At 42.7% G+C, this 26,455-nt stretch overlaps 1 protein-coding gene across 1 annotated transcript in view; it reads left to right on the top strand.

Moving 5' to 3' along the window:
- The first annotated feature begins 11,584 nt into the window (after nt 1-11,584).
- Egfl6 (EGF like domain multiple 6) overlaps nt 11,585-26,455 on the top strand; it is an 86,725-nt gene continuing 71,854 nt past the window's right edge. The window contains exon 1 of the mRNA XM_045141068.1: nt 11,585-11,820. Coding sequence (XP_044997003.1) covers nt 11,747-11,820 — 74 coding nt within the window. The 5' untranslated portion in view covers nt 11,585-11,746. The remainder of the gene's footprint in view (nt 11,821-26,455) is intronic.

Raw genomic sequence — 26,455 nt, 5'->3', positions numbered from 1 at the left:
AATTCCTCAGAATTGAAGTATCCACTATTGAAGGGAAGAGGGAGGCTCTGGAGACTCAGAAGGTCAAGTCTGAAAGCCAAAACTTGAAAGGCCACACAACCACTCCCCAAGGCTGTAGGAGTGGTCAACAACTTGAGGGACAGAGTTTGACCAATGTTGTGTAGCGATTGAAACAGTCTCTCTTGGCGAGAGGAAGGAAGCTCGGGAGGTCAAGTGTGAGGAACAGGTTGTGCAGTGTGCTGGAGATGCAGCTTCCCTGAGTCACCACCTACGCTCAGGTGGGCTTTGCAGTGATGTCGCTGCCTTTGAATCATCCATACTCCTGCAAGCAACCCCTTGCCCTGCTCTATAAGTAACCTCAGGGAACTCATTGGTTCATTTTGGAGGTTTCAATCAGATGCTCCCCATAAACTCTGAATGCTTGGTCCCCAGCTGGTGGCAATTTAGGAGGTAGAGCCTTGCCGGTGGAGGTGTTTTCCTGGGGGTGAGATTTGGGATGTTGTAGCCAGCTCCCCTTTGCCAGAACTGGGCTCACTCTCTTGATTCTGCTTTTCACCAGCTGTGGTAGAGGTGATGTCTAACCTTTGCTCATGCTATGTTTTCCCTGCCATCATAAAGCTTCCCTTTGCTACTGTAAGCCAAAATAAATTATTTTCTCCCATAAGCTCTTTAGGTTTATATTTTTCCCCAGAACTGTGAAAGTAACTACAACATTCACCAAAATGGTTTTAGCACACTTATACTTTGGTTGGTTTTGGATGGTCATCAGAGCCCTATATGGGGTGAGTAGATGTATGTCTGCATCTCCCCAGCAAAAAAGTTTCCAATGACAGAAGATGAGCCCAGGAAAAAGAGAAAAGGAAGGAAGTCTCTAAAAGGAGAATTGTCACAAACATTTCCACTATGAGTACCTAGAAATCAGCCCTACTAGGGAACTATGTAAGCCAGGGTAGAACATGTCTCCAAGTTCTTCCCATCTGAGGTGACAGGGATGGGGTGTTTAGTCACCAAGTCTTTGTCAGTTGTGGGGTCAGGGCTGCCATCAGAGACTAAATATACATCAGACACAGTTGCAAGCATTCAAGCACTGAGTAATCAGTGGAAAGTACTGGAAAGATACAGATGAAGCACTGAAAGAATCCACTGGACTAAGCTTAAAAGTGATTTCATAGTGTGAAACTCAGCCTTTTAGTTCTCCATGGTATCTCATTTTTTAAAAATATTTTATTTTTTTTAATTTTTTTTTTTTTATTTAAGAGCAACAGACACAGAGAGAAAGACAGATAGAGGGAGAGAGAGAGAATGGGCGCGCCAGGGCTTCCAGCCTCTGCAAATGAACTCCAGACACGTGCGCCCCCTTGTGCATCTGGCTAATGTGGGACCTGGGGAACCGAGCCTCGAACCGGGGTCCTTAGGCTTCACAGGCAAGCGTTTAACCGCTAAGCCATCTCTCCAGCCCTGGTATCTCATTTTTCTGATAAGCAGAAACTGGAGTGTCAGGCTACCCTCATTTCCATATCTTGTTACCTATAATGTATTAATGTCAACTCCAGGCTGGAACTGGGCTCTGTCTTCTCATCTGTAAGGTGAGAGAAGCCTAGACCACATGATCTCAAGCAATGTTACCATTGTAAAATGCTGTGCTTGCTGTGAATGAGTGGCTTCTTTACCTTGCCTGAATGGTCAGTGAGGGCTGGACAGCCTATGTGAAGAGATCGGAGGGGTAATGGAATGGCATTTAGTCAAAATTTTTCTAGAGGCCATAAATAGAACTTCTTTTACACTAGTTCACATGCCAAGGCAGCATCTTAAAAGGGCCCAGAGACAGACATTCCATTGAATGGAGAGCAGCAAGTAGATTCAGGCCTCAGTGAAAAAAGAATAATGTAACTAATGGGAGATACAGAGATGGTGATAGTACTAGATACAGTGCTAGACACAGAGTGATAGAGAATAGAGGTATATTTATAGAGGTATAGGTGTTACAGCAATAGAGCTATACACATGCAAGTATAGATAGAATGATGGTGATCAAAGGATAGAGATAGCTGTAATTAGAGACAAATTATACATATAGTGATATGGATATGTTGATAGAGGTAGATTTTACATGTGTAATTAGATGCGGATATATTAATAAGAAAAAAAGGCATAGGGATATGAAGATACAGAGATATAATTGTGAATACATACAACGAAACATAGTTACACAAATGTAAGCAGACATTATAATTATATAACTATAAATGGTAAACATTATAGCTATGTAATTTTTTAAATTTTCTTTTATATAGAGATGTAGCAATATATAGATAAGCAGATATAGATATACATACAGATGCATAGGTATAATTATAGGTAATCATGTATCTCTAGCAATCAAGTTCCTGAGCCTTTGTTCCCGTCTTTTTTTTCCAGGTAGGGTTTCACTCTAGCCCAGGCTGACCTGGAATTCACTATGTAGTCTCAGGGTGGCCTTGAACTTACAGAGACCCTCCTATGTTCCAACCCCCCATGGCTGGGATTAAAGACGTGCATACCACCACACTCAGCCCTTTGTTCCCTTCTTACATATTGGCCTTGTTCCTCCTGATCGCCGTCCCCCAGCCCTCTGTTCTGACTTCAACTTGAGCATACCTTTGACTTCTCCCATCACAACTCTCTACTCTACAACTGACTGACTAGTCCTTAGTGTCCAATTCCACAATCCTGAAGAGGAACAGTATGGCTGCTGTATCTACCCTGCTCCAATCACTGGCTGAGTGTACCTACAAGCCATGATTGGTGCCAACACATAACTAGGATTGGAAGAACTAGTTAATAACATGTGGGGGTTCATTCCTTCACTGAGTCATTCATTCACTTGGTCAGTATTTGTTGTAGTCAGGTTCAGCATTGCTGGTAGAAATCACCCAACCAAGAGTAGCTTCTGGGAAAAAGAGGTTTATTTTGGCTTACAGGCTCAAGGGGAAGCCCCATGATGGCAGGGGAAAATGATGGCATGGGCATAGGGTGTACGTCAACCCCTGGTCTACATAAAGTGGACAACAGGAATAGGAGAGTGTCCAACACTGGCAAGGGGATACTGGCAATTAACATCCATAAACCCACCCCCAACAATACACTGACTCCAGGAAGCATTAATTCCCAAATCTCCATCAGCTGGAATCCTAACATTCAGAACACCTAAATTTATGGGGGACACCTGACTCAAACCACCACAGAATTTCTTTCCTAAAGCTTACCCTACTCTGATGCATTTTGGTTGATTCTTTTCTGCTGAAACTAAAAAAAAAAAAAAAAAAAAATTAAAAAAAAAACATTAGAAGCATAGAACGTTAGAAGATACTTAAGGATCCAGAATATTTAACAATAAATATAGACAGTAAGATATAGAAAGTGAGGCCCAAAGAGGTGAACTGGACTTTCCAAGTTGAGAAGAGTAGAGGTTGAGCCCTGAACTAAATTCTGATTCTCCCGATTTTCTGTTTTATTCAGGAGCAGCAGAAATGTTGTGTCAGGACATGTTTGCAGCACAAGAATGCAGTTTTCAAGATTTCCTACTTTCCTACTTCCAAAACTTTTCAAATGGTTTATGAAAGTAATGGCTAAAACAGAGGCAAACATTTATGTGCATAGAGCACAAAGAATTGAACTTCTTCCTTCCTTGTTACCAAGGCACCCTGAAGTACTTCTGTTAACACTTCTGTCATTCATTCTAATAATGTGTTTGCATTTCTGTCACCCAGGGCAAGGGATTATGTCTTATTCATCTTTAAATCCTAGCCAATCAGTGTCCAGCACAAGACTGGCAAGGGGACAATAAATGTGGGTTAAAGAAATGAACATGCTTATATGACATCTATGGGAATTTTTAAAATAATATGTATTTAAAGAATTTTATTTTAGCAAATTTTGATATTTTTATTCTTTTCTTAAAGGTAGATCACAAATACATTTGCAATTTCTAGTCCTCAAACATTTCTCAAGCAAACTATCCAATGTATACTGAAACATACACCTTCTAATACAGAAGCTAGTGGGGTTCACGTTTTCATACGCTTCATTGAATAAGTAGAGGGTGGTGGTTTGATTCATGTGTCCCCCATAAATAGGTATTCTGAATGTTAGTCTCCCCGGCTGATAGCAATTAGAAATTAAAGCCTCCTGGAGATGGTATATTGCTAGGGGCAGGCTTATGGGTGTTATAGCCAGTTCCCCATGCCAGTGTTTGGCACATTCTCCTGTTGCTATGGTCCACCTTATGTGGGCCAGGTGGTGATGCCCACCCTTTGCTCATGCCATCATTTTCCCCTGCCATTGTGGAGCTTCCCCTCGAGCCTGTAAGCCAAAATAAACCTCTTTTTCCCAGAAGCTGGTCTTGGTTGGGTGATTTCTACCAGCAATGCAAACCTGACTGAAACAGAGATTTAAAGATATGGATTGGGAAAACATGCTAGTTTCTAGAACATGGAGTTTAGCTTCAATTTATATAAAAGATTAAGGAATGGGAGGTATCATTTTGAACATCTGAAGAGAAAAGAGATTAGCTGGAAAGAAGGGATTTAGTGGAGGAAGATAAGGGAAGGAGTAGAGAAAGTATGGTAGGAAAAGATTTTGATACTGGTATTTTGTCTACATGTGTGGAAGCTATCAATAAAATTTAAAAAAAAAGTTGTCTTCAACATGAAGAGTGATCAAGATACCATCTTGGGGGCTAAAGAAATGGCTCAGTGATTAAGAGTACTTCCTATATAATCATAAGGCCCTAGAAAGCCTGAGAGATGAGTTGAATTTGGTTCCCAAGACCTACATAAACAAAGGGTGTGGCCACAGGTGACCCTAATTGTAGTCCTGCAGGGGAACAAAGACAGGAACATCACTTGAGCTTTTGAAAAAATAGCAAGCAGAAGGATCAGTAAGGACTCCAGTTCCAATAAGAACCAGTAGAATAGTGATGGAATGTGACACCCAATGTTCCAGCCACTGCAAGCACAGGTGAGTGAACCCTACCACAAGAGAGTACATGGGGCACCACAAGAGCACACACACGTACATTATCACACATACCACACCGCACACACAAGCAACAAAAGGAAATAAAAGCAAACATCCTGAATAAGCTAGACATAGTGGTACATACCTATAATCCTAGCACTGGGGAGGCAGAGCCAGGAAGATCTCTGCAAGTTCTAGGCCAGCCAAGCCAACCTCAAAAAACCCTATCTCATACTTCTATCACACCCAATGCTCAGGAACCACAGCAGAAGAGGTGGAGGAAAGAATGTAAGAGCCAAAAGAAGGGGAGGGGTGTTTTATAATACTGTCTTCCAGACACAAAGTGGCCATGGTATTTATAACCTCACAGTGGCATATACCACCTACACATGACATTCATAATAGGTGGGGGAAAGATGATGATGTCAAAATAGAAGAGAAGCTAGTTGGAAAGAAGGGATCCAGTTGAGGGGGGAGTTGGGAGAGCAAAAGGAAGAGTGGTGTGAGGGGATTGTGATCATGGTATATTGTCTACATGTACCTAGGTTGTCAATAAAATGTTTTAAAAAAATAAGTGTGAATGGGAGGACCACATGAACTCACATATGAGATCCCAGACAAGATGTTTAGCACACTGGGGCTGAGTTTTTCCAGCCGTCAAATGTAGACGTTAGTTCATATTAGTAGTCCTCAATATGGGCTGTCCATTAAAATCACCTGGGCAGTTCCTGCATGTTTTTATACCCTACTCATAGCCCAGCCATTCAAACCTCTGGAGATGAGGTCCCAGCATCAGTAGGGTCAGAGCTTCCCAGATGATCCCATTATGCATCTCAACTTGATAACTATCAGTCCAGACCTAGAGAACTTGACCACTCTAAGTAGGACCCTCAGACAAACAGTATGCGCATCAAGTGAGGATTTTCCTATCAAGGTGTTGGGGTTTTATCCTTCACCTACAAACAGAATTTGCATTTTAAGATGATCCAGGGTCATCATACTCACATTAAAGTCTGAAAACACTGGCCTAGAAATTCTTCCACTGGCTTCTTTGGTCCCATTTCAGTCAATTTTGGATTTCAGTACCAGGCACATCATGTTAAATGGTGCTGGGGCAGACGATGTGAGATAATTGGTAGAGTGCTTGCTCAGCATGCACTAAAGTTTCAGTTCCATCCCAGCAGTGAATAAAACTGGGCATGGTGATGCACATCCATAATTCCAGCCCTTCAGTTGGAGGCATAATGATCACAAGTTCAAGGTCATCCTCCACTACATAGTGAGTTTGAAGCCATCTTGGGTTACATGAAATCTTGCCTCAAAAGCAAAAACACATTTTTTTAAAAAGGTGTGTATGTATTTAAGAAACCACAAAAATATCCCATCACACCTGTTCAACACAGGGAGCTAAGTGAAAATTAAGTTTTAAAAATATAGTTCTGTGTAAAGTACAGGTGGTTGTATGGGATCCTGATCAAAGATCATTTTTCCTTTGTAAAGCAGTTGCCAACTTCCCTTTCAAAGTCAGCAGTGCCCCTGTGGTTATTCAAAACACCTGCCTCCAGGTGGCAATTTGTATCTGACAGCTCACCTGTCAACACCTCTTTTCCAAACTCCTTCTCAGTTCCTCATACCACCTGACAGCTCCTTTGTCCAAACTTCCCCCAGGAAATAATAGGTGAGTTGACTAAGAAGCATTTGACCTTCCCCACAGCTACCTCCTGTAATGGTCATCACCTCAGTGAGCTTCCAGAGGAGAATTTGCCTTTGAAAACCAAACATAGAAATAGCATCAAATTGCCAGGAATTGACAGCTAAACATGAATGCAAAATACTGTTCTGACTTTTATAACTGAGGGTTTAAGAAGGCAGGATGAGCCCCACATATTGGGCTAGACATGTTGAATCAAGACTTCTGGAAGAGTGGTTTATTTGAAGGAGAAAGTATCTGAATGAAGGATTTGAATCTATTTGTTTAGGAAATCTCTGATAGGAAGAAGTGGAGGGGATAAAAAAAAAAACTCATCAATTCAAGTCAGTTTTCAGATTAGGTAACAGCCAGTGTGGCATCCTTGCCATGTCCTCTTGGACCTTTAATTCCAGTAGGACTTTCATTAGCAAGTATCTACAGTCCTTTGACAGGATCAACTCTACTCTGCTACCTGCACAAAAGGCAGAAGTCCTGGGATTAATCCCTAGGAGGAGGTTGGTAGGCAGTGGATGAAAGGAGATTGAGTGTAACTACCAGAGCTCCCTCGCTCTGGGGTAAGATCATTAGGAGATGCATGTTCTCTGCCGGCTCTGAGATCCCAGCAACACAAAACTCTAGTCAACACTAACTTGATATGTGGCTGATATTGTCATATTTGATACCTCCAGAACAAACTATTTCCATTCAAATTCTTGCCTCCACACATGCATATGGGGAAGCTTCTTCCATCAAGATAAAATGCATACCCTATTTTAAGATATTGCAGGTAAAGAATTCATACCGGTTGTGTAGCAGTGTCCTTACATGACTTAGGAAGCTTATGAAACTTCAAAAGTTCAGGGAGATCAGAAAGTTAGAAATTTCACAAGGCCCCGCCCTAAGGTTTCAAAAGCAGTAAATAACTAATGGAGAGAGGGGATTCTTGGGTGAAGCTGCCTGCAAGTTGGGCTGGGAACTTCATGAATACAGCTTTGGTGAGGCATCACCCATGCTGGCGTGGACATTTTGTGCATCTGGCTTTCCACAAGTACTAGAAAGTTGAGTACAGGCTTTTAGGTGCTTGGCTTTGCAAGCAAGCATCTTGCTTACGCTTTTTTTTTTAAATTTTTTTTATTTGAGAGCGACAGACACAGAGAGAAAGACAGATAGAGGGAGAGAGAGAGAGAGAATGGGCACGCCAGGGCTTCCAGCCTCTGCAAACGAACTCCAGATGCGTGCGCCTCTTGTGCATCTGGCTAACATGGGACCTGGGGAACCGAGCCTCGAACCAGGGTCCTTAGGCTTCACAGGCAAGCACTTAACCGCTAAGTCATCTCTCCAGCCCTGCAATCAAGCATCTTGAACTGCTGAGCTAGCTGTCTAGTCCCTGGGGTGGACATTTCGGTGATGCTACCCTTCAGTCATCCATGCTCCTGTAAGGAACCTCAATAAATTCATTAGCTCACCAGAATGAACTTGGATGCAATTGTTTCTTTGGTCTGTGGCCAGTGTCAAATCTGGGGTGAATTGATGTATGTCCATGTCTTTCCAGGATAAGACAAAAATCCATACTATATACTCCTTCCATTTAATGTTAGTATATCCAGTAGATAAAACAAGTTATAGAGCCGGGCATGGTGGTACATGCCTTTAATTCCAGTACTCCGAAGGCAGAGGTAGGAGGATCGCTGTTAGTCTGAGGTCACCCTGAGACTACATAGTGAATTCCAGGTCAGCCTGGCTAGAGTGAGATGGCATCTTGGGGAAAATAAAAGTTATGTATAAAGAGTTCAAAGGGTTTTGATAAGAGCAGACTCTCATGAGACCTATCTGATGTGTGGAGCTTCTAAGTTAAAAAAAAAGAAAGGAAGGAAGGAAGGAAGGAAGGTAAGAAAAGAATCCACAGAGCCTAGGTAGGGGTTGAGAAAGAGCCCTGGTTTCTATTCATGCTTCTGTAATTGTTAGCTGTAGGACCTTGGGCAAGTCACACACCATTTCTGATCCTTCGTGTGTTAACATTTTCATAATGGGGGGAACAGTGCCCACCTATAGAGTTACAGGTGTTCACTTAGATGGCATACATAAAAAGTTTAGGGCTATGTTTGTCACTGTTGGTTATGAATATCTCTGGTCTAACTGGTTACTGATCAAAGACATTAACTCTGGGAATTCCTTCAAAAGTAAAACCAAAGATCCAACTAGAACATGGCTTGTGCCAATAAGAACATCTATTATGGTGTAAAGAATTTGCAGCGAGGAACTGGGGAGATGACTCAGCAATTAAAGGTGCTTTCTTGAAAAGCCTGCTGATCTGGGTTCAATTCCCCACCACCAACACAGAGCCAGATGCAAAGTGGCATATGTGTGTCTGTAATCCCCGTGTACCTACAACAATGGGAGGTAGAGTCAGAAGACTGATCCTGGGGGGCGGGGGCAGCTAATCTGGCATTTGTTTGCAGCTCGGCAGCTCATTTGCACAGAGGTGGAGCCTAGACACCTTGAAGTGGTCCTCTGATGGTCACATACATGCCATGGCCCAGGCACCCATACACCCATGAGTAAGTAAATAAAGATATACATTTTTAAAATGTGAAGATTTAAATGTTTCATAAAAACCATATATGTATAAAGAATCTGTGATAACATTCTGCCCCATCTCTACTTACATTTCACTGGCCAGAATCAAGGCAATGCTCATAAAAATCAAGACAGACCTCCTCTCTTGCCATGTATTGTTCATTTTAGTATCAGTGTGTGATGGGTGTGTTGAAGAGCTTCTGCTGTGTAAGAAATGGTTCTGCCCCTTCTTTTGTGGGCTCCTTCTTTTGTGGCTATGGGAGCTGCACTGTTCGCCTATGTCCTGCTGCTGAGAAAAAGCAAGGTACACCTTTATGTGGCAATCCTTCTGAAGAGGCCAGTTCTCACAGGCAAGCCTCAGTGCCTGCGTGGGGTTTAAACATGTCCTTGAATTCTGCACTCACCTGAGGACTGAAAGGCTAACTCTACAGCTTAGCTTCTCCCTCTGCAGCTGAGCTGAATGGCGGGAATGCCTAGGTAATGGTTCCTGCTGTCTCATCTTCAGGCTGTGACACGAGGAGAGCAAACCCTATCTCCTGGCCACTACGGGTTTTGCTGATACAAAGGATGACTTCTTTCTCTCTCTCTCTCTCTCTCTGAACTTGAGCAGATCCTAAGAACTTTTATCATGCTTGTATTAATCTGTGTGAACAACTGTCCATTCATTAGGCCAAAAAGAGAATTAAATTGTTAGAAACTGGCACACTTATCTCCCAAGCAGACGGTATTCAGTGGGTATGGAGACAAATACCTCTACTGTTGTCTCAGTCGTTCAGGATCAGCCTGGGCCCCAATGTGAGACCACATCTCAAAAAAAAAAAAAAAAAAGTAGGTAACATTTACTTATTTTTTTGTTGTTTTGTTTTTTTGAGGTAGGGTCTCACTCTAGTCCAGGCTGACCTGGAATTTACTATGTAGTCTCAGGGTGGCTTCAAACTCATAGCGATCCTCCTACCTGTGCCTCCCGAATGCTGGGATTAAAGGCGTGCGCCACCACACCCGGCACATTTACTTATATTAATATTGACTTACAAGTACCCGGTTTTGTCAAAAAGGTCCCAACAGAATATTGCAAAGCAAGAAAAGCAATGATCTCAACAAGCCTCCATAGCTTGGCTGTGCTTCAGCTGGGTCATGGCTTTGTAGATTGGCTGGTATCTAATAAGCCCCACTAAGCAGCCCTACTTTCAGCTGGAGGCCTGCTGGTGGGCCAGGTAGCTGTGTTACACCTATTCCTCATCTCCTTGGGCCACTAAGCTACGTAGCACATGGTCTTCTCATGTCACTGATAGAGGAACAGGCGTCTTAAGACCTGGTTTAGAACTGGTTCATTGAGACTTCTGCCCTCATACCACAGCCAAATCCAACACCAAGGCATGAGGCCATAGGCTCTTCCTGCATGAAGCCAAAGGACATGGATGCAGGGGGAACAGGAGGGCCCTTATGCTACATAAGGCCAACCTAAAGAACTTGCCAGTACCTGAATGGATAGTCTGAACTCACAGGGCATGCGTGTTTGTGCTGTTAGTCTATAGTACAACACTTGGATCAATCACCTTCTCCTTGCTGCAGCAAAATACTTAACAAAACTCAGTTTAAGGGAGAAAGGGTTTGCTTCCACTTACAGTTCCAGGTTACGGTCGATCGTTATGGGGAAGGCATGGTGGCAGGAGCTTGAAGCAGCTGGTCACATTCAGCCCCCAGTGAGCAAGCAGAGTGAGGAATGCTGCTGCTCAGCCAGCTCTCTCCTTTTTATAGAGTCCAAGAACCGAGCCAATGAAATGCTGCGGCCCACAGTTAAGGTGGGTCATTCCACCTTAATTAACCTAGCCAGGATAGTCCCTCACAGCTGATTCTGTCCTGTCACAGCTGGCAAACAATATAAACTATCAAAAATACCATTTGGGGGCTCAGGAAAGGAAGCTAGTGTGAATGACCAGGAGAGGTCACTTGTCAAATGGTGGTACTTGTGCAGGGTTTGGTGACCTTCCAGCTCTAGCATTCCATAATTTGCAATTTGGGAAAGAAAACGTTAGCCGAGTATGCGAACCTCCACAGAAGTGCGTTCACGTGCCATTATGAACCTGCTTTTCAATGCTAAATCCCCAGAGCTCAGAGGTTCCCAACGTTTGTCCCATGCCTGACATGCATGGCCATAGGTCCTGCCTCTTACCAGCCTGGGTTGAATTGAGGCTGGGGGAGGTTCTGGGTGCTGGGGGCGGGTCCCAGCCAGATGTGCTGAGCCCGCCCCGCCCTCCCCCGCGCACCCGAGCCCTTCACGCACACACACACCCCTGCGCGTTTCGCCAGGGCGCCCCCAGCCTCTCGGAGTCCCCTGGTGGGCTGTCTCCGCTGCGCGAGCGGTCGCCGCCCCCGGGAGCAACGGGTGAAGCCAGTGCGCCCGAGGAGAGAGGAGGAGGTGGCCCCGCTGCGTCCCGGGTCCCGAGGGGTGCAGGACGAGGAGAGAGGCTCCACGCCAACATGCCACCGCCCTGGGGCCTGGCGCTCCCGCTGCTGCTCCCCTGGGTGGCAGGTGGAGTAGGGACCGCGGCCAGGTGAGTGTGGACTTGACTACGGTCCTCCCCCACCACCGGCCTGAACTCTCCCTTTGAAGCCCTGCGGATGGGGTGCCTAGGTGCAGGGGTGCCAGGACACAGCTAGAGAGGGTCTCAGCGGGATGCCTGGTTCAGGGTACCCGCCGGCTTTCTTCCCACCGCCCCTTTGACAGGGCTTTGCCTGGGGTTTGCTGTGCACTCGCGGCGCCTCACCTGGCTGTTTGTCCGGCGGTTGCAAGAGCAAGGAGTATGGGCACACACACCCCCGGGTGCTTGCGGGCTCAGGGAGTTCCAAACACCGCCCGAGGCAGCCCGTGGGTGAGGGTCCTTGGGTGTGGGGTGAGGGGATCTGCCTGTGCAGTTTGGTCTTTTCCACCGTCTGCAAAGAACGCCAACTGGTTTTGCTGGAGAAGGAGGACGCAGAGGGTGCCTTTACTGTTCCCGCCCTAAAGCAGCGCCGGGCTGGGCTCTTGTACTAGCTGCTTTTGGATTTAGGGTTAATGCATTGGAAAGTTCGTGGTACGAGGACAGCGGTTCCTCTTTCATGCTATGCCACTTCTTACTGCCCATGAGCTTTTCTAAGCTCCGCAACGTTTTCCCAGAGAGCTGCAAAGCCACTGGGTAAATGCACGCTAAAGCACAGTGCTTCCTGCGGACCAGGCACTCTTCAGGCTTAACTACCCTGTGTGGTAGAGGTGGGCACAGAGAGGTCTAGGAACGTCCAAAGAAATAGAACCAGTAAGTGGTGGCACGGGATGCAAACCCAGGCACTGTGCTCTACACCAGTGCAGTCAGGCAGCTTTGAGGCAAAAGACCTGGAAAAATTTCCCCCACTTCTCTACTTGTGATGACTTGTTTTCTCGTTAGGGTTTCTCCACTGTAGTATTAAGGTTCTTTTAAAAGGGTTGGGCTAAGCAATTGTCCAGGTATTTTGGGTGGTCATTGTCCCGTGTTCTGCTTCCCTGGCCTCTGCCCATAGGATATCAATGACAACCCTGATACCATCAACCACCAGCAGCAGCCAGGTTGTGACAAGTTTTGAAGAAACGTCTCTAGATATTGCATAAAGTCCACTGGGTGGGCGGGGGGGGGGGGAGCCAGGCTCCCTCCCAGCCTGTGTGAGATTTTTCAATGCGCTTTCTGGGAGAAGCTAGGAGGAGGGTAAGCCCTTGGTTTGGCTCTGGATTCACTTTTAAGGTGAGCCTGACTTTGTTTAACTTACAGGAAAACAGTCTTTCAGGAGGGTCCCCCGTGGTATTAAGGGATTTTGAAGTTCAAACAGAACAACCCTCAAACCAGGTTCTTACAATGTATGATGGCAAGTTTCAATTTCCTTCCCGTGATAAAAATATAAGCAGATGCAATTTGCCCCTAATCACATTTTCCTTGAATGCTGGAGGGTCCTGTTTTGCTAGAAAGTCCTCTTAAGAAAGACCAAGTGCTGTGTGGAGATGAGATTAACAGTGCTTTAGTGGCAGGCAAACTGGCCTCCAGGAGCTCCACTTTCAAAGTCCCACCAAATTAAATTAAAAGCCAAAAAGCACCCCGCCCCAGAAACCAAAGAATATGAACCCGAAGAATCCACGTTGGGATTCTGCAGTGCTGCCGGTTTCAAGATGTGAATGCTGATATAGTTTCATCCCATGTCGGTTTTGTGGGCTGGCTCCACATGCTTAAAATGGCAAGTGGTTAGCCCTTTAGGAACTGCCCAGGGTCCATGTTTAATTAAATCCAGATTCCACTTTCAGGGCCACCCATTCACACAGAGGACAAGACACCCATTGGAAAAAAAAAGTTATTTATTAATGTTTCACTTAAGTTTATAGTAAAAAACTATTTCTGGGTTATTAAAATTTCTAATCAAAAGCACTAATAGAGGTTGGGGATGGAGAGTGAGTAAAGTGCTTGCCTAGCATGTACAAGGCCCTGGGTTTGATTCCCAGCACCACATAAACTAGGCACAGTGGTACAAGCCTGGAATCCAGCACTCAGAGTTAGAGGCAGAAGGATCATGAGTTCAAGATCATTTTCAGCTGCATAATGTGTTTGAGGCCAGCCTGGGCTACATGAAACCCATGTCAAAATATAAAAGAAAATAACATAATAAATAAAATGAGAAGTACCAATTCAATTGTTTTTCATTGAAACAATGTGCTGTGATTTTGTGACCTGGAAAACTATATGCCTCTTAAATGGTGCTCAGTGTACAAGTAACAATGAACAATTATCCAATGAATAATTCATTAGCTACATATTTAGCTGCTGGTACACATCAGAGTTTGGCTTGTATTATACTATTTATTTTTGGTGTGTGTGGTGTGCATGCATGTGTGTGGACACATGTATGTGGAGGGCAGAGATTGACGTTGGCTGTCCTCCTCAGTTACTTGCCCCCTTATTTTTTGAGACAAGTTCTCATGGTGAACTAATTCAACTAGACTACCTAGCCAGTGAGCCTCAGGGATTCCCCATCTCTGCCTCTCCAGTGCTGGGATTACAGGTACAGGTCCATACCATCATGTCCAGCTTTTTTTTTAATTTTTTTTTTTTATTTGAGAGTGACAGACACAGAGAGAAAGACAGATAGAGGGAGAGAGAGAGAATGGGCGCGCCAGGGCTTCCAGCCTCTGCGAAGGAACTCCAGACGCGTGCACCCCCTTGTGCATCTGGCTAACGTGGGACCTGGGGAACCGAGCCTCAAACTGGGGTCCTTAGGCTTTACAGGCAAGCGCTTAACCGCTAAGCTATCTCTCCAGCCCCATGTCCAGCTTTTATTTGAATGGTGGGGATCTGAACTCAGGTCCTCATGCTCATATAGCAAGCTCTGAAACCACTGAGAAATTACACCAACCCATCTTTTTTTTTTTTTTTTTGACTTTTGGGAGTGTTGAGGTATTCTAGACTGTGTTCTGTACTACAGCATACACACTGGCTACTGACTACCAGAAATGCAGCCGGCCCAAGCTGAGATGTGCTGTGGATGAAAGTACACATGAGAATTTCAAGATTTAATATGGAAAAGGAACAAGAAATATCTCACTAATCATTTTATATTAATTCCATATTGAGATTGCAATACTGTTGATATACTGCTCAGAATAAAATGTTACTAGGCCAGGCATGGTAGTGCACGCCTTTAATCTAGCCCTGGGCAGGTTGAGGGAGAAGGATCACCATGAATTCAAGGCCAGCCTGGGCTGCAGAGAGTTCCAGGTCAGCCTTAGCTACAGTGACACCCTGTCTCAAAACAAAACAAAACAAAACAAAACAAAACAAAATGTTATAAAAATAAACTTCATTCACTTGTTTCACATTTTGAAAAAAGTGGCTACTAGAACATTCAACATATGGAAATATGTTCCTATCATATTTCTAGTGGACAGTACTGGTCTAGAGGATTTCTTGCTTGGCACTCCATTTCCACCATTCCAGACCTTTGGGATATTTGTCCTTTGGTCCCAGAAGATAACTGTGTTACTAGTGTTGCTATTCTTGAGATTAAAGTTTGGAGTGACTCCTTACTTAAAATATATTTCTGTTATACAACTTTTCTGTATTCAAGAAAAAGTAATGCAAGAGAGGAAGGGCCATGTGGGTTTACACCAAGGCAAACCATATGTATGTGGAGAATTGGTTCTTCTCAGAGCCCTGGTAGGGGACCTTAAGACAACCCAGGTTCACTGTCTTACAGCTCTGGAAATCAGAAGTCCAAAATGGGTCTTATGGGGCTAAAAATCAGGTGCTGGCAAGGCTAGATCTGAGAGGGAGTATAGTTAGGGTGATTGGACCCCTGAAGGTTAAAAAAAAGCTGAAAAGTCTGCACTTGATAGAAATCAAAGATGATCCAACTTCTTATCTTTTGCCTGGTTCCCTAGACCTGTTTCTCCATAAACAACCAGGACCCCTCCTGGGAGGGAGGTCTTTCATAGGATTTAGACATTGAAGTTGTTCAAGTTTTGCCCCTAGAACTTGGTGTCAGGGCTAGCCTCTTGCTGAAACAGCCCCTAGCACTAACCAACCAGCTGTCCCTGTAGTTCACCTGAGCTGGAAGACAAGCCACCACTATAAAGTTCTAAATACCTTTGCAAGGGGAGAGCAGGCTCTCTGACCACTTGGGAACTTCCAGCTGTGGTGAGTTTTCTCTTGGCTGGGCTTCAGCCCAGGTCCTAGCCCAGTTGAGCCAAGGGAAGGCCCCCTAGCCCTTGGCTCTCATGAATTCTTTATCCCCTCTAGCTCTCCATATGACAGGAGCTCCTTGAGCTTTCTTTTCTTTCCACAATTTTTCCAGGCCCTTTACATGGGCTCTCTAGCCACATGGGTGCAGTTTTTGGCTCTGTACTTCTCCCAACAGATATAATAATAATTATCCTTCTCAGTCTTTTTTTTTCAATTCTTTGATTAAAATTAGAAACAAACCTAGGGTTTGGGGTTCAGGGACTTTCCTGGACCTGAGCACCCCATAATATTTCCTTCTGGAAGCTCCAAGCAAGAATCTGTCTCTTGCTCTTCTTCCTTGTAAGAGGCTCTGCCAGCCATCCTGGGCTTGTGGTTATATCCCTTCAATCTTGTCCTTATTGGTCACTGTATATTCTCCCTTATTTGTTTTCCTTCCTCAAAGAAGAATCCTTGTGATTATAGGAAGCCCACCTGGCAAGACCATGATAATCTCAAACTGCCTACCTTGATCACGACTGCAAAGTTTCCTTCGTCATGATCAATGGGTTCTGTAAGATAGGTTCGCTACACTCTCAATGGCACCATCTTGTCCTGTCAGCAGCAGTCTCTGTACATGGAGATCAGGAGGTGACCTTGAGAAGTTCGGGTAGGGAAGTACAACAGAGAAAGGAAGAGATACTCACAGAAATAAGTTAACAGGATGACAATCCTGCAGTAGAGTTGTCCTTCCTGAAGACAGAGGAGCAGGGGTATTTATGCTGCCATCAGTCATTGAATGAGGGTCGCAGAGGAAGGAGGGTCCTGCCCTTCTGCCTCTAGCATACACCTGTAGAGCTGGCTCCCACTGACAGAGAATGCTCTCAGGAATCAGGAAACGAGACTGCCTGTGTATCCTTAAGCACGCGTTTGTCATTGAGCTGCTGTGCCAAGACACTATCTAGAGAACATGTTCTTCAGATGACAAGTTGTACAACACAAAAGTGGTAGATTTATTTTTTTCACTTTATTTTATTTTATTATTTTTTTGAGGTAAGGTCTCACTGTCCAAGGCTGATCTGGAATTCAGAGTGGCCTCAAACTCACAGCAATCCTCCTACCTCTGCCTCTCAAGTGCTGGGCTTAAAGGTGTGTGCCACCACACCTGGCAGAAGTGGTAGATTTAAAAGTTGTGGTGGGGCTAGAGGGATGGTTTAGCAGTTAAGGTATTTGCCTGTGAAGTTAAAGGACCCAGGTTCGGTTCCCCAGGGACCATGTAAACCAGATGCACAAGGTTGAACATGCATCTGGAGTTCGTTTGCAGTGGCTAGAGGCCCTGGCCATGACCCCCTCCCCCCTCTCTCTGTCTCTCTTTCAAATAAATAAAACTTAAAAATTAAGAAAAAATAAGAATTTAAAAGTTGTGGTGTCTCCCATGACAAATCAAATCACTTTCTACCAAATATAGCAGGTCAGGAGGCCTTCCAGTTCCATCAGTTTTCCATCATTTGCCACATCCTAGTATATTTGTTTCAATAACTAACATGCTTAAATCTGAACACCTTAGTTATAAAGAAAAAACCTAGCAGGAGTTACATTAATATATCCAACTCAACAACATTAACTGAACCTTGACATGCTCAAACATTCTCCTGAATGCCAGAGCTACATATGTACCTGCCACCCCCATTAGACCACTTTTAAGGACCCACAAGTGTCTATTCCTCTGTCAGCTGGAGGGGCCAGGATGAATGTGATAACTCCAACTCCTAGGATACTGCTTGGTACATGGTTGGTGGTAAATAAAAAGATGATGGACAAAATGAAATGTATAAACGTATAAGGGGTTCATTCCTTGGCACCACATAAACCACGTGTGGTAGTGCACTCCTATCATAACAACACTCTGGAGGTTGAGGCAGGAAGATCAGGAAGGCAAGATCATCTTCAGTTATATGGCAAGTTTGAGGGCAATCTGGGCTACATGATACTGTCAGAAGAAGAAAAGACAAAGACTTTTCATAGAATATAAATGAGAGAAATTGAGTCTGTCTGAGAAAGCCAGTGAAAAATGAAGGCAGGACATAATTTTATATATATAATTTTAAAAATATTTTATTTTTATTTATTTATTTGATAGAAAGAGGGGGAGAGGGAGAATGGGTGAGCCAGGGCCTCCAGCCACTGCAAACGAACTCCAGATGCATATGCCCCCTTGTACATCTGGCTCACGTGGGTCCTGGGGAATCGAACCAAGGTTCTTTGGCTTTGCAGGCAAATGCCTTAACCGCTAAGCCATCCCTCCAGCAGGGCATCATTTTTAAACTTACCTTATGGATGAGTGTGAGCTTACTAGTTATAAAATGGGGAAGAAAGAAAGAGTGCCAGTGCTTAATTGGTAGTAGGTTTTGCTTATAAATAAGGAAATGGATCAGTGGATACTTGTCTATAAAAAGAATACAGAAAGGAGAGCTGTTCATGATGGCTCACACCTATAATCTCAACACTTGAGAGCCTGTGTTAAGAGGAATCATTGTTAATTCAAGACCAGCCTAGGCTAGAGTAAGACTCTGCCAAGGAAAGAAAGAAAGAAAGAAAGAAAGAAAGAAACAAAGAAAGAAAGAAAGAAAGAAAGAAAGAAAGAAAGAAAGAAAGAAAGAAAGAAAGAGGGAGGGAGAGGGGAGGGAGGGAGGGAAGCAAGCAAGCAGAAAGAATACATTGGCCCAAGGCACAGGTACTTGCCTGGGAAGCCTAAGGACCCAGGCTCAATTCTCCAGGGTCCCACGTAAGCCAGATGCACATGGTGGTGCATGTGTCTGGAGTTCATTTGAAGTGACTAGAGGCCCTGGCGCTCCCATTCTCTTTCCCTCCCTCCCTCTTTTCCTACTTCCCTCCCTCGGTCTGTCTCTAATAAATAAAGAAAAAAGAAAAAAGTCAATGCTATTTATGCATAGTTGACTATAAAATGTGACTCTCAGATTGGGGAGATAGCTCAATGGATAGAGTGCTTCCCTAGCATGCACAAAGTCATTGGTTCAACCCCTAGCACCTCATAAACTAGATATGGTGGTGCACACTGGTCATCTCAGCACTCTGGAGGTACAGTCAGGAAGATCAGAAATTCAAGGTCATCTTTAAGGATATATGAGTTTGAGGTCTGGCAGGACTATGAGTCTGTGTCTCAAAACAAATGTGACTTTCAAGGACTATTATCCCTCTGATTCACACTTGGCCTATCCACTGGGCTTGCTCAGTTTAAGACATCCAACAGTTGATCCTCTCTCCAGAACTCACTTCTCACCTCACCCCTCTCTCTATCCCATAACAAACAGCATCTAAATGCCTCCTGCCAGAAACCCAGGCATTGTTTCTAACAAGTGAACTTGTATTCAATCTGGTACTATCTTCTTTTAACAAGCCATGTCTCAAACCCACTTCTTTCTCTTTCCTTTTCCTGCCACAATATGCTAACACTGCTGTCACCTCCTACCTGAACCACCATAGCAGCTTTCCTTTGTATCTTCTTTTTCCCTTTGAAGTTTATGCCCTCAAATGTTCTTTTTAACACTTATATCAGCCTACCAGCTATCTTCAAACCTGTCAGAGTTGCTGCCAGGTTAAGAATAAACATCTAGCATTTTCCTACTTCCCTATCACCATCTTGTGTCATTCTTCCTCCAAGATCATATGGATGAGTGTGGAGTGAGTGACATGGAGAAGAAATGTAGCTGTGTCGATAGCATAGCATTTGCTTTAGTGACTACCTTCCCTTCATTGTGTGACTCCTTACTCCCCTATCAATGTGCCCTTCACCTCCTGCATAAACCAGTCACAATCAAATCCTTGTCTCATACTTGCCTTTAGAGGAACCCAAGCTGGGATATTCCCCATGCCCAATCTCTACTTAACTCTTGAGCTCAAAAAAGAACCAAGAGAACTAAAAAGTTCCAAGCTTTGCCTAAGGTTTGATGCCATCCTACCAGTCCTTACACAGGGCTTTTGAAGACACACTAACATACTGGGATAGGATGGTCTGGGCCACATTTTATTGGGCTCTTTCTCTCAAACACCTATACATCTGGAGGGTGAGATAACATGGAATAACCCTGGGCATGTTGAATTCTACTCTGCCTCTTTCTTTTTGCACTCACACAGGTGTGTGTGTGTGTGTGTGTGCATGCATTGGTGTATGTGATATTCATATGAATGTGGGAGCACATGTGTACCATACATGTGAAGGCCAAAGGTTCTTTCTTGATCACTATCCACCTTATTCTTTGAGACATGATCACTTACTGAACCTAGAGCTCACTGATTAAGCTAGACTAACAAACTAGCTAAAAAGCCTCCTGTCTCCACCTCCTCGGCACTGGAATATACACTGTCATGCCCAGCTTGTTTTTTACATGGTGCTGGGATCTGAACTTAGGTCTTCATGTTTGTACTGTAAGCACTCTAAGCCACTTAGCCTTCTCCTCAGGCCAATCCTATCTGTTCAATATGGATGGGAACCCAAATTTAATTTTAACTAATAGTGTACTATGACCTTGCCATACCAGGTGCTACAAGAAAAATAAGCCCAATGACAAAAATACTCTCATGGCTAGGCCTTGTTATCCCTCTTTAGAAAAACATTTTTTTAATGTATATGATAATACTTAAATACATTTAAACCTCAGCAAACGAGGTTTATTTTCTTAATTTGTCTTGGAGAGTATCATGAAAGTTCCTGGAAGCTGAACATAAGCAAGCATACTAAGAATTCTGGCACCATATATTTTTGCAGAAAATAAGAAATCCTATGCAGAAATCCTATACTACTTACACAATCCATGGAATGTTTTTAAATTGACTTCAGCTGTAGAGACAGTGATCTTCTGATTAATTTGATCAGTGTGGCCAGGAAACTGTATAATGTATTAAAGGAATTGAGGGCAACTCAACATTTAGCTCAGATTCCTACTGCTTTACTTAGATCCTGTACTCCACTGAGACCTGAGACTTGCTTACATATATTGACACTCTTGTGCTTCAAGATGTGGTTCCCTGAAAAGACATATATCAAACCAAACATTGTTTAGAAAGGAGAGAGAGGGAAAGCAAGAGAGAGCTGGTTAATCCCATCCAGCTATTTCAGAGCAGTAGAGGATGTTTGTGGCATGAATTCAGTCAAAGATTAAACTTTCTGAGTTGATAAATTTCTTTACGCCAATCACTCCAGTTTTATCAGGTTCCATGGGATTGGAGCAATCTAGCCAAATCCATTTAAAAGCTCATTTACATTTAAACATCTGTGACATTCCAAAGATTGTTACTATGCCTTAATCATTTGTCTTTGATATTCCAGATTGCACAGGCTCAATTCTATGCAGTTTTTTAAAAATAATTCACATATAATGGGTCTACATGCAATTCTTATTGATAGCTTTCTAAATTTTCTTATATACATGGATTCACGTATAAGAAAAAAAACAAACAAACAATGACTAGGGATATAAAAGAATTTTGTAACATTCCTGCACTGGTCAGGAATAGCTACTGAATCAAGCCTTACCTAAGTCTTAGTGTCTGAGAATGACCAGTCATGATTTTTCCTTATACGTGAATCCATGTATACAAGAAAATTTAGAAAGCTATCAATAAGAATTGCATGCACAAAAAAAAATTGAAAAGGACTGAACAGATGGCTTAACAGTTAAGTGCTTGCCTGTGAAGCCTGAGGACCCTGGTTTGAGGCTCAATTCCCCAGGACCCACGTTAGCCAGATGAACAAAGGGGCACACATGTTTGGAGTTCGTTTGCAGTGGCTGGAGACCCTGGCATGCCCATTCTCTCTCTCTCTCTCTCAATCTCTCTCTCTCCCTCCCTCTTTCTCTCTCTGTCACTCTCAAATAAATAAATAAAAATAAATGAAAAAAAAGTTAAAAGAATTGCATGCAGACCCATTATTTGTGAATTATTTCAAAAACTGTATAGAATTGAGCCAATGCAATCTGTAATATCAAAGAGAAATGATTAAGGCATAGAAGCAATCATTGGAATGCCATAGATGTTTAATATAAATGAGCTTTATTCATTTTTAACTTAGGAAAATGTCAATTTCATCATCAATAATACTAACAACTAGGTCTTAAAGTTGAGGAATTACTGAGTTAGTGATGGGAAAATGAGAGAGTGAGCATAGAAGTAGAGCAAAGAGGATCTGGAGAGCTTGCTCAGTCGTTAAAGGCACTTGCTTGGAAAGACTGATGGCTCAGGTTTAGTTCCCCAGTACTCACATAAAAGCCAGGTGCATAAAGTGGCACATGCATCCGGAATTAATTTGAAGTGACAGGAGGACCTAGTGTGCCTATACTCATTCCCTGTCTGCCTCTCTCTGTCCCTCAAATAAATATTTTTTTTTAAAAAATGTAGAATTGTCAGGTGTGGTGGCACACACCTTTAATCCCAACACTCAGGAGGCAGAGGAAGGAGTATCACAGTTAATTCTAGGCCAGTCTGCTACTACAGAATAAATTCCAGGTCAGCCTGGGCTAGAGTGAAACCCTGCATTGAAAAAAATAAGAAAGGAAGAAAAAAAAAAAAAAGCAAAGCAAAGGGAATGTAGAAGGAGAGGATGCTAGCAAACTAATCCAGATCACTTACTAACATTGACTTGGAATGTCATTTGAGAAGTGCATAGAAATAAAAGTTTAAGCTTTTGTCTAGGCATTTTCAATTTTTTTAAACAAAATAATGGGCTCCACTATTATTGCCCATATCATGATTGCTCGTGCTGGATTCCTTCCTTCCCTGGATCATATTATTTCCACTTAAAAATAAACAATAATTATCTTTTTATCATAATTTAAAATAGTTGCACATGTACATTTCAAAAGCTGGCAACATAGAACACAGAATTAGATTCTTGATGCAATAAATCAATTTCCTCTGGTATCTTTAAATCAACAAGTTAATTATTAGCAATTCAATCTACTGATACTTTTTCCCTTTTAAACTATTTTTTTTTCCATCTTCATGGCCAGATGTAGAATTTGATCATTAAACCAGTAAAATCCCACTTGTGGTTGGCCTTTGAAGCCAACTCAAAACTGTGTGAATGCATGGACCTCACATTCATTAATTCCAAGGCATGTTGTTCATTTACGGATGTGTGTTCTATTGATGGTTTTTCCTACAATGTTCATTCAATATTCTTCGTCTCCCTGAGGAAATGTGAATTTTTCCCTGTAGCCATGGGGAAGCAACAAGCCAAACTGGCATGCTGTGATTTGTGTGACTATTTGAATATTAGAATCCAGTTAGTAGTTCTTAATCATGAGTTTATTTTTTAGAAATGATCATGAGCATTTTTAATGTTATTTTTAATATTTTATTTATTAGAGAGGGGGAGAGAGAGAGAGAGAGAGAGCGCAAAAGAATGGGCACGCCAGGGCCTCTAATCACTATAAACAAAACAAACTCCAGATGCATGCTCCACCATGTGCAACTAGCTTATGTGGGACCTGGAGAATTGAACCTGTGTTTTTAGGATTCACAGGAAAGCATTTTACTAAGCCAGTTCTCCAGCTCATTAGCATTTTTAAAATAAATGAATGCAATAATAGATTTTTTTTGAGACAAGTTCTCCTTAAAAGCCAAAACTGTCCTAAAATTCACTGTGTAACACAGACTGTCGTCAAACTGGTGATCTTCCTGCCTCAGCTTCTGGAGTACTGGAATTATAGCCATGGGTTACCATGCTTGGTTCTAAGGCTAAATTTGATGAGACTATTCACTGTCTCCCCACAAAGCTATAACAGTAAGCTGTATTTGTGAGGGATGAGGAATCTTACTTTATTCACAAGACTTTGATAGCTTAAGCATTAGCTATTGATTTCAGAGAACTTTAGAAGTGACACTTTGAATAATGTCAAAAATGATGACCGGAGAGCTGGGCATGGTGGCATACACTTTTAATCCCAGCACTTGGGAGGGAGAAGTAGGAGGACTGCTGAGTTAGAGGCAACCGTGAGACTATAGAGTTCCAGGTCAGACTGAGCTAGAGTGAGAACCTACCTTGGGAAAACCAAAATTTAAAAAGATAATAATTTTTAAAACATGATCACCTGAGAGATATAAATGGACCTCAGATTTCTTTGTGTATCTTTTTTTCCTAAAGACAGGAATGTTAAAATAATAAAGCTTCAGCAAACATGGTTTTCTCTGGAGAACTGTGATAATGTGTAAATGGTATGTGAATTTCATCTGGGAAGTCTCTCCTATTAGTTAACCCAAAGCTGTATGCTTTGCAATCCAAACTAATTAACTTTGACCATACATGTGAAATAGAATTTGTCACCTGTGTTGGAGACCCTGTGTTGATTCCTAATTAAGCTTTGTAAAAGTTTCTTATTTCAATAAATTTCAATCTGCTTTGTGTGACTTTATATCTAACCATTCCAAAAAACATGTTAAAGTTTACTGAACTCCCCCTACTTCTGTTGTAAAATATTTCATATTTCCCACTGCTCAAAATCCTTTTAGCACTCTCTGGAGCCTTCAGAATAGATGAGATATTTCCCATAGACACTTTCTTTTGGGCTCCTGTTTAGTTTCTCTCTGCCTCTTCTCCATCACACCGATTTATGATAGCTTCCCTTCTTTTCCCCAGCTTCAAACACATGCCACTATCTAGGCTCCAATTTGCAGGTCACCAATCCTCATGTTTTCAATAGTGGCTGCATTTTTGGCATAGGCTGTTTTCTCTGCCTAAAACATCTCTACTGGATTCTCACACTTAAGTTCAGCCAGCCAACAGAGATCACAGTGAGCACAATTTCCTCCAGAATGTCTCTTACTCACCCATAGTTCAGCAGTTACTTTCTTGTTGCTGAGACAAAACAACTGACCAAAAACATCTTATAGAAAAAAAATGGATTTATTCCCAGCTTAATTTTGTGGGGACGTTCTTTCATAGTGGAAAAGGCCTACAAAGAGCAGACAGCAGGACATCACATCTATTCATCAGCAAGGAGGAAGAAGAGAGAATGAATATAGTAGTTTGAATGTGAAATATGCCCCTTTAGCCTTATGTGCTTGTGATTAAGCTTCATACTCAGTCTCCAGCTGGTGACAATTTGGGAGATGGAACCTTTCTGGAGAAGGTATGTTGCTGGGTATGGGATAAGAAGTGACCAGCTCCCCCTTGCCAGTGCTAGCTAGTTCACACTTGCTGCTACTTCTCAACTGCTGTGGCAAGATGTTATGGCCAGCCTCTGCTCTGTCATGGTTTCCTATCCATGGTGAAACATTTCCTCAGGAATATAAGCCTAGTAAACCCTTTCCTTCCATAAGCTGTTTGTAGTTGGGTGTTTTGTCCCAGCAACTATAAGATAACTACAACAGAAAATTGGTTCTGAGCAGTGAGGTCATTGATGTAGTAAACCTGACCATGTGGTTTATAGTCTTTTATCACTTTTAACTAGAGAAGCCTTGAAATTCTATAAGCTTGGCAGATCATTCTGGTTAGAGTTTGGGAGGCCTAAATGTAGAGATAAGTGTGGACTCTGAGGGCTTGGCTCATGTGATTTCATAGGAGAAAAAGGATTTTGTCAGGACTTGGCTAAAAGAAGTTTGTGTGGTATTCTGGCTGTGTTCTCTGTCCATGTCCTGAGAACTTGCACAAAGTTGAATTCAGAGGCAATAGAATTGTAGGTTTAGAGAATACAAAGAAGAGTATATGAAATATGTAAAGTTTGGCACAAAAAGAAATATGAGTAGGTTTTAAAACTCAGAGACTGCATTTGCTTCAACTGCGATTGTTTGAGAGATTACCACCACTGAGATTGGGTTAGCAGCTCAGCATTGGGACAATAGGAAGAGCACTGACCCTTTTGAAAGGAGGGGACTTGAAGGAACAAAGCTGAAAGAAATTCCTGCTCCTCAAAGTTGGCTTTATTCCTCACTGTATTAACAAATTTGGTACTGATATGACAAATTCAAGGAAGAGAGGGTCATTGGATTTGCAACATTTTTTTTGCAGATTACATATAGGCAATGTGAAGTAGGATCATAGTCCCTACATAGAGACCATGAGGGGCTATGACATGGAGCTATAAAGATAAACCCTAGGTTGCAATGGAGACCTCAGGATTTTGGAGATACAACACTATGAGACACCACCAAAGAAAACTACTCACTCTGGCTCAGGTGGATCTGCCTGGAAAGCAAATAGCCAAGGCTGTAGGGTTGCAATTGCTGTCTCAGAGATTTTGTCACAGGTCACAGATACTTGACATGGAGCTATGAGACTTGATGTTTGCCTTACTGTTTTTCTATCTGGCATTGATCCAATCCTTTCCTTGCTGTGCCTTCTTTTTGCAGTAGAAATATTTACTCTGTACCATTACATATTGGAAGTATTTGACTTGTGGTTTTGTTTAACAAGGTTCAGTATTGAGAGACTGTCTTACATCTCTTATGAGATTTGGTTGTGTCTTTA

This window comes from Jaculus jaculus, chromosome X, assembly GCF_020740685.1.
Source record: "Jaculus jaculus isolate mJacJac1 chromosome X, mJacJac1.mat.Y.cur, whole genome shotgun sequence".
NCBI lineage: Eukaryota > Metazoa > Chordata > Mammalia > Rodentia > Dipodidae > Jaculus > Jaculus jaculus.
Note: the sequence above shows the minus strand (reverse complement) of the source record. Positions and strands in the feature narration are given on the sequence as shown.